Source organism: Ceratosolen solmsi, unplaced genomic scaffold, assembly GCF_000503995.2.
Source record: "Ceratosolen solmsi marchali unplaced genomic scaffold, CerSol_1.0 scaffold3, whole genome shotgun sequence".
Lineage (NCBI taxonomy): Eukaryota > Metazoa > Arthropoda > Insecta > Hymenoptera > Agaonidae > Ceratosolen > Ceratosolen solmsi.
The window spans coordinates 304,678-314,163 of record NW_011948428.1 but is presented as its reverse complement, the minus strand read 5'-3'; the positions used below and the strand labels follow the sequence as shown (position 1 = coordinate 314,163).

General features: G+C 25.4%; 1 protein-coding gene across 1 annotated transcript in view; it reads right to left on the bottom strand.

The window, feature by feature from the left end:
- The window catches only part of LOC105363677 (uncharacterized), a 52,081-nt gene extending 46,186 nt beyond the window's left edge, over positions 1-5,895 (bottom strand). Inside the window, exon 1 of the mRNA XM_011501428.1 lies at positions 5,701-5,895. Coding sequence (XP_011499730.1) covers positions 5,701-5,895 — 195 coding nt within the window. The remainder of the gene's footprint in view (positions 1-5,700) is intronic.
- Positions 5,896-9,486: the final 3,591 nt, after the last annotated feature.

The following is a 9,486-nucleotide window of genomic DNA, read 5'->3' as shown; positions in this document are numbered from 1 at the left end:
TGCTGCTGCTGCTGCTGCTGTTGATGTTGTTGCTGTTGTTTCTGTTGTTGATGTTGTAGCTGTTGTTTCTGTTGTTGATGTTGTTGCTGTTGTTGCTGTTGCTGCTGTTGCTGCTGCTGTTGCTGCTGTTGCTGCTGCTGTTGCTGCTGGTGCTGCTGTTGATGCTGATGCTGATGCTGCTGCTGCTGTTGCTGTTGCTGCATGGTCATTGACTGCGAGCCTGTAGACACGGGCGTCGGTATCTGGTGGATTTGTATGGGTCCCGGTAAGATGCGTTGACTCCAAGCCTGAGTTGGCCACACCATTGCGCTGACTATCGGCGCTGGCATTATCGGTACCAGGGTGTTCTATGGATAACGCCACGAATCGTAAATTTTTATTATTGGGTGCATGGAGTCGATTGTACGGCGTATTTGACGAAACTACGATGGCATTAAATTGGTAGAACGAACGTTATCCGAATTCTTTTAGGAGTTAAGGGAGTTAAGGTCTACGCAATTTTTGCGCTACATTTTATTTCGCGTAATTAAGTTTTATCGAGGAGTGGCTAAGCCTATCATATTGTTATATAGTTACGTCGTTAACGAAGGTTAACACCGTCAGTCGTAACCACTCTACTAATGGCCTAACTTTGATATTAAAAAGCAAAATCTTAAAGTTATTACTTATTGGCTATTCAACAAAGATTTTGTATATTTTTTTCTTCTCTGTCTGTCTTGGTATATTTTTTTCTTCTCTGTCTGTCTCTCTCTCTCTCTCTCTCTCTCTATCTCTCTCTCTTTTTGATATTGATATTATCTTCTCTTTTGTTAAAAATTTACCGTGAGGGAAATCTTTTGGTAATTATGAATTTAATATTTCATGGAATACGTGCATCAAAGGCACCTAAGCATTATTATTCAAGGCTGTCGGGAGACTTTTGCAAAAACATCCCAAGTCACTCTAGCGAGCGAGCACTCGCAATTGCCAAATAAGAATGTTATAAGCTACGGGGAAGGAAAGTTTTAGAAAATTTCAGAATATTAAAAGGCCTAATGCGTTTTTCGAGATATCTTGGACTATACATATAAAACATCTACATCGGCCTTTGTGAAGTCTTCTTTTTTTTTTCGAGAAAGAAGACGCATAGCTCGCGGGAGGCTCATTGTATGGTTGCCAGATATCCTAGAGAGAGAGAGAGAGAGAGAGAGAGAGAGAGAGCTTGAATTTCACGAGGAATATAGAATTCGTTGAATTTGTAAGCGGTTGGAAGGCGAGGGGAAGGCGCACAAAGAGGTGCATGAAGTGGACGAATGTTGTATAGCGGGAACTTAGGTGGTTGTGGGCTTATCTTACTTACTCTTCTTGGTACTTCGGGCGAGCTTTTGGAAATTCAAACTTTACAACAAAGCTTATAGCAGTGAGTTAACTACGGTCGTAATAAACCTGAGCTTCCCAGTCATTGTTTGCTTCTTTCACTCAACATTCGTACTTTGCTACTTTCTTTGTTTTTAAATACATCTTATTTAATAAGAAATCGAATAATTTAAAGAGTAATTGCATTTTCGGATAGTTTGCACGGGTGAATGAAAAATTCTGACGAATAGAAAATAAAATTGTGTTTCCTCATTATAGTAAGCTGATAGTGTTGTTAGCTATTTATTGTTTATTTCTCAATAAAACTTATTCCAATCGACTGATCACAATTATTCATTCATTCGTGCCTCGTAATTTTGAATATTTTCACTTATAGTTTATTGCATTTAGGGAAACGTTATTCTTGCATTTTAAGGAAATGTCATAAAAATTTTATGACTTAATAATTATTGAATAGTGTCAGGTGGAAATTTCATGATTTGATAAAGTTTTAATATACTTAACGGCGGGATTAAATTAGTTTGACCTGTTGTAGCTATTTTATAATTTTACCTATTTTGTCTCGTTTTATAACTGTTATTAATAGGCACAATACTTCTAACTATTTTTGTAACTTTGAATTTGTAAAAAAGTTCATCTATACACAGAATACTCGTTAATAGAGCAGCTATACATTAGTATTAAATATTAAAATTTCTACATTCAGAATTAGTTAATCATACGTAATTTGGCAAATGTATAAAGTATGCAAATAGTAATATAGTTACAATTGATTCACTTTCGCATAATCATCTAATATCTTTACCTTATCTCAATCACTAATTATATTGTTTAAAATAATGTATTTTATAATATGATAGATAAAAAGCAAAGAAGATGCGCAGCCCATGGAGTTTCGAAAGAAATCTAGTGAACTTTGTATGGAGTGAATTTGTAGTGTGTTTCACATGAAAAAATCGAGTGAACATTTGTAAGGGATATTTTATTTAAAAACGATAGATATAATATTATATGATCTTTCTTTAAATATAAATATTTTACGACAGTTTTATGTTTTTTAACTAATATTAAAAATGCTTACTCGTTACATTTTTGATAAAATATGGCATTATAATTTTTAATATCTAGATGGATTAAGCCCCCATATAAATGATATTAAATTAAAGCTAACTATCGCTGATCTATATTATGACTTTTATCAATTGCGTAGATAAGGATCATTAAAGAATAAAGAAGTTTATTATTTATAGTGGCTATCTTATGAGCGGGAGTAAATATTGAAACATCTCATAGATCAATAGATCAAAGTCTGCTTCTTATACGTAATGTATAAATAATACTCGTTATATTTTAAAAACTATGGTTTTAAATTTGATCGTACATAGAGTGACAAAGGATAATTTTTACAATAAGATGTAAGAAATTCGTAGTGTCCGCAGTATATAACTATTGTGTTGAAATGGCATAATGATCAAAAGAAGATATTTTTCGATTCAATGCTACTAAACGTTTTTTAAAAAAAAAGTTTCTAAATATTTTCATCATCTCCACTACTTATATTGAAAGAAATTTTATATTTAAAAAGGCTAATATATAAAGTTTATAAGACATAATATAAAGTTTTGAGGTATTACGAAGCAAAGCATATCATTAATATGGAATTCGATAACTATAGAATTATTAAATTCCAGTTTGTATAATAGAAAAATAATAGCACAAATATTTGCAGAAATTATCAATAAATTAAAGTTCCAAGTCAAACAGATTTTTTTCATTTATAAAAAAGGATTATTTTGAAAATTGAAATATTTTTATTAATTAAAGGCACACACACACACACACACACACACGCCCATGTAAATTACAATTTTATTACAATTTGTATTTATCAATAAACATTAATGAAAAATATATTTTTATGAATTTAAATTGATAATTTCATACTTAATATGCATATTTAAATATTATTTTAATATTATTCTTATTTTTATTATTTAAAGCTTTACTACGTCAAGTTTTTATGTGTAATTAATTACATTTGTCTGTTTCATAATATTTTTATATCGGAAATTTGAAATATCAAAGTATTAGCATTCTGATATTATTAAATTTCTTACTGAATTAATTAATTTTCATTGATTTTGCAAAAAACAAATCAACTGACAAGTAAAAAAATACTTTTTTCAATTTTTTAATAACTCTACGCTGAATAATAAGTTTCCTTTTCAAAAATGTAATTGTATATCATCTTTCAACTTTTATTTCAATCAAGAAGCAATTGAATTTTCGTTATATTATATTTCTATTTCAATCTAGTTAAATGCCTCGTCCATTTTTATTTTTACGTAATTGAATTAATTATTAAGTAAAATATAGTTATATATTTTAAAATATAAATATCCATTCGTTTTATAATTAATTTTTTTTTCATGTTTAAAACTTATTTATGATATTTGTAAAGAATTATCTCACTTGAAATATTAAATTTTAATTATAATATAATTGTATGTTTATAATTTAAAATTTCATCTACTTTTCACAATTATCCTTAAAATATTTGCACATGCTTATCGAAAATAATTGTTCTCCACATTTTTTTTTTTCATTTTATTAATATATCTTATTCACAAATTAAGAAAATTATGGTTATTGAATTATTTATTTTTTAAATTATCCTTTATAATGAAATTGGTTGGATTACTTTGTACATAAGCTGAGAATGTATTAAAAAAAAAAAATTAAAATCTATTTTAAATGAGAAATTATATTAACTTTTTATATTTTATATTAAAACGATTCAGTCTGTTATTTAGTGCTTATTATTGGTGTTATAAATAAAAATTCTTATAATTTTTTTTTTTTTTTTTATTTATTAGTTAGAAGAAGCAAATTAAAAATCACACGGATGAAATATCATAGAAGAATTCGTTAGTTGATATTACGAAAATGAATGAATAAACAAATGATTAGTCATAATTTAAATCACATATAATAAATAACAGGAATATAATTATAGAGTTTGCTTATGGAATATTTAATAAAACATTTATGTCTTACTGCTTAATGGCATTTCTTACAGCACATAAAATATTTTTTGCTTATAAAAGAAAATTTAGTATCTTTGTTAAGTTCCAAGAGATGATAACAAACTTGACTTATGAATTAAATCATTAAATTTGCAATGTAAAACATGTTATAATTAATTTTAATTTACTGTTTGTCATTAATATTTATACTGTTATACCATCATTTAAAATATAAAATATTTTCTCAAATATAGGAAAAATACATGTTAATTATGACGTAAAACATTTATGTGAACGAATGAATGAAATTCCATTAGATTTTAATAAAGTTCGAATTCGAAATTGAATATGTAAAAATTAAGATTGTGGTAAGATTTGATAAATCTTGATCTTGATACAGTTATTCATTAAATTTTAATAACTTTATTTAATTTGTCTATATGTAACGCGTGAAAATATTTTAGTATATTTTTTTATGAGTATGTTTCTTCAATTTTTTCTCGATTATCATTAAAAATATTTGAAAATATTGATTTGGATATCTTAAAAATTATTTAAATAATAAATTACAAAATCGAAGTTAAAAAATAATCATCTTAATATTAAGTATAAATAAGTATATTAATTTAAATATTAATTTTTAAATATAAAATGTATAAAATAATATTAATTGCAATATTTTTTCTTTTAATATCGATCCGATAGTTAAAATATAAAGATTAAACAACGAGTGATTGTAATGTTGTAAGACAAATAATCATTAATGTCAAAGCACACTTCTCTTGAAATGTGAAGAAAGCATGGGATATAAATTAATGTTCGTAATTATTGGAAAATATAAATTGTAAAGCAGTTTAATGTAAATTTCGATAAGGATTGTGTAATGTTCCTTTGATTAATTACAATGAAGTATTAAACTAAAGATAACATCGCAATATATTAACTACTCCTTATAATAAACCTTATTTCTAATAGTTTCTATTTGTTCGTTATATTTTTATTTGGCAGATTACATTTTGTCTAATTCGAGGATAAAAACGAAAAATTAATTTCTATATGAACCTTGAACTTAATTATTTTATCAATGGACTTTTAACGATTTATATCGGCTCCATAAATTCCATTACATTCACTATTATTACGGGACAATTTTTAAGTTCCCCACAAACAAGAATAGAGTATACTAAAAAATCTACCATAAAATACCAATCGACATTGTCGGACAAAACTTATCGTCCCTTTTTTTTTTAACGAAAATGTTAGTCTAGGCTCGATAAGAAATGTCCCTCGTCGTTTTTTCAGTAAGTTTTGACTTTACTTGGTACAGGGTGACGGTTTTCCTGTTAGCGACATGTCCCTTGTAGGGGAACAATTCATCATGATAAGGACTGTTGGACGTAGGGGGATAGAATTGAAGTGGCTTCGTGTGATCCTCGATGGGCCAAGTTCCCGGTCTTTTGGGGAAGAATTCCGGCACGTCAACACAGAGTGGCGCCAACGGCCGATGCACCATATTTATAGTTTGCACGTAAGAGTATTGACAGCGGCTTCTGTTATGCACAAGCGAATAAAAAAAAATGTAGAAATTAGAAGGGATTACGTGATATAATAAGCGCACTAGCTGATTATTGCTTTTCAGTTAGGAATTAGTTGGTGCACTCGCGCGCGTATGCAACCTTTTTATCTATTACCTTTGAGTTATTAAAGCGTAACCTTACTTTGTGCAAATAAAGTCCATTAATTTCAGAGATACGCGATGGAAAGTCTTATAATATTAAGGCTCTTACATTCAATTTCACGGGAATTTTCAACTGTGTTTTGGCCCTTTTAGTAGTCTTAAAAAATATTAAAAAAGTGTTGCGATTAATTTAATTACTCATGTCATTAAAAAGAAATTCTCGTCAATGTAGGAGGCAAGAGACATTAATTATTGAAGAGAAACATTTGGTGCATTTGAGCATTTGTTTATATTATAAATTAAATGCACAAGTTCAACTTTGCAAGTTTTCAACGGTAAAATTTGCTACAAACGATGACTTTGTTCATGAAATAGAATATCGTTAATGTCTTATTCTTATAAAAAAAAAAAAAAAAAAAACGAGAAAAACAAATCAATTTAAAGTTTTTATTAATTTATTATCGATATATATATATATATTTTTACTAATTTAATAAATGAAATAGAATTTATTCTTTATTTGTTTTTGTAAAAAGTATTTTGATACCAACAAATGTAAACATAGTGTTCAACAAAAACAGATAAAAGTGTCGATCTTAAATATTCTTGTTGTTATTGAAATCTATGTTAATTTGCAACAAAAAGTATAATAAAAAAATATATAACTTATTAAGATTAAATAAAAGCCGAATGTGCATATGATCAATATTATTTAATAGATGACAAATTATTGATGTATATGCATATAAAAAAAAAAAAAAAAAAATCTTTACGTCCTTCCAATTATGTTTGATATAAAGTTACGGTAACGTAAAATATAAACTATAAAATCATTTATTATATAAATCCAGTAATTGTGTTATTGTGTATAATCGATTATATTACGAGGAAATTGCAACTATTCAAGTTACGATGTCGTTAAATTGAAAAGAATTATTACTTTGTATATTATTATTTTGTGATGATAATAAAATACTTATACATAAAAAATTTTGCAACGGCGTACGAAACATTGTAATCAATTAATTATTTATTTATTCAATTAAGTTTTTTGTGAGTATTATATTACCAATTATATTATTGTTTAATATTTACGTAGAATAAGTATGTAATAAGGATTTAATGAAACTGAAAATAATTAGTTATTTCATAAGGTAGTAATATTTAATTAAATATTTCAATGTAATAAATTTGAAATTAAATAATTTAAAAATCCACCATATTTGAATATATTTTGATTATAATTTTAGAAGCCAGTAAATGCTTTTTACGACTATAGATTTCCATGAAATTCCATTAACTTTTTTGTATTATAGAACTATTAAATTGAAGATAATTAAAAATTTATTTTTTATTGTACTCATGCTACATTCTTACTTTTTAACCAAATAACTTTTTAATTGTATTATAAACTAGTTTTTTTTTCTTTTTTCATTTTCTTTCTAAGCATATTATAATTGTTTTTTTGAATAAATATTGCTAAAGTTTAAATATAAATAATTATTTTATTAAATTACAACTCAATATAAATAATATGTTATAATAAAATAACAGTGGTAATTAAAAAATTCTACATAGATTTTTAATTATCGTAAACATTGTTTTAAAGAAACATCACAGCTTTTAAACAAAAATAAAATTTATAATAAATTAAATTTAAAAATGCAAAACATATTTTTGTGTACAAATGGAGAGCATCGATTAATATAATTAAGATAAATATTAATTTATAATTATTTATTTACAAATTTTTAAATTAATAAAAATTAATTTGATTTCTATAGCAAGTTGTAGATATTATAAATCTTTTTTCTTTATTTGTTAAAACTATATAGTATAATCATGAATATGTACTATTTTGTAAAGTACTTATGCAGTAATTTTTACATTATATTTTAATAATAACCTTGAATCAATAATATGTGCGAGTAATTAACACGTAATTAACAACTAGAAATTTAAATACGTCGTTATTCCACAATATTATTACTTGATATTTATAAAAATAGATATTTGTTCGAATTTAACAAATTTATCATTGTAGTCTCATAAGTATTGAGTTCAAGTAGTTTTATATGAATTATCTTGATAGTATAAATAATATCATTTTATGAGAAATTTATCTAAAGTATTTTATGGATGACGATTTGTCTTTATGATAACAGCATTAACGGCTAATTTCTATAACTATTCATAGTTTAATATTAAAAATGTTTTAAATTCAATTAATTCTAATTGCAGAAATTATTTTGCTTATTGTTGTTTCTCTTTACTATTGCTAACGCTAATGCATTTATTTTATGACTTATTTTCCTTACAGAATTTAAAGTATTTTGCCCTAAAGTGTTGTCCTCCACGAAGATTTTTAATGATATATATTACACGACTTTCATCTGCCATAATGTGTGTTGTATATTTATCGATTCGTATATCGTTAATTCTATTAATATTTCCTTTTCTCCCATAAAATAAAATTCTTCTAATAAAACAATTTATTTACAAATAGAATATAAACTTTTAGCATTATAATAATAGCAAGGCAGTTAATTGCAAAATTAATATTCGAGTATTCGTCTTATTATTATTACATACACAGTTGTATGCGTGTAAAGTTTATTTTCGAAATTATAACTTTGAACAGAGACAAAAATTATAGTAATTGTTATTGAAGTGGGTTAAGGTAGCGTTCTAAGAATGACGCACAATACATGCAAGTCTACAAAGGAATGATCTCGTGTTTGACACAGAATAATAGGATAAGAGAAAACTATTTTAAAACAAATTTAGTTCGTTTAGTATGATAGATTTTATTCGCGTAAGCATTTTTTATGGAAATTCTTTATGTAGCGAGAAAATCTCTTAGTTTTTCATTTGATTAAATTATGAAAGTATATATAAATATTAGTATTAGAGTATATATATATATATATATATATATATATATATATATATATATATATATATATTATTAGAAAATTACTACTACAGTAGTATTGATTGAATGATTATGAAAAAAAAAAAAAGAAAAAAAAAAGAAAAAAAAATTAATTCATTTTATCTACTCTTTATTATGGGTGAAAATTGTATTTGGATATTGAGAGAAATTTTGATAGATTTTTCTTTCTTTGAAAGAAATGAAAAATCAATCATTGTTTGGCGTACTCAAACAGTTATTTATATACTTATATAATCTTCACAGAATTTACTTATTATTAGATTTTAAAGAAAATATATAAATTTTTTTTTTTTTTTTTTTTTTTTTTTTTTTTTTTTTTTTTTTTTTTTTTTTTTTTTTTTTTTTATAAATTTTCACAATAATCTTCAATAGAAAATATGATATATTTAGTTGGGACTTTATTTTAAAATGTTATTAATTTTTTAAAAATTAATAAAAACATTATCAAAGTTTAGTTGGCATTTTATTCG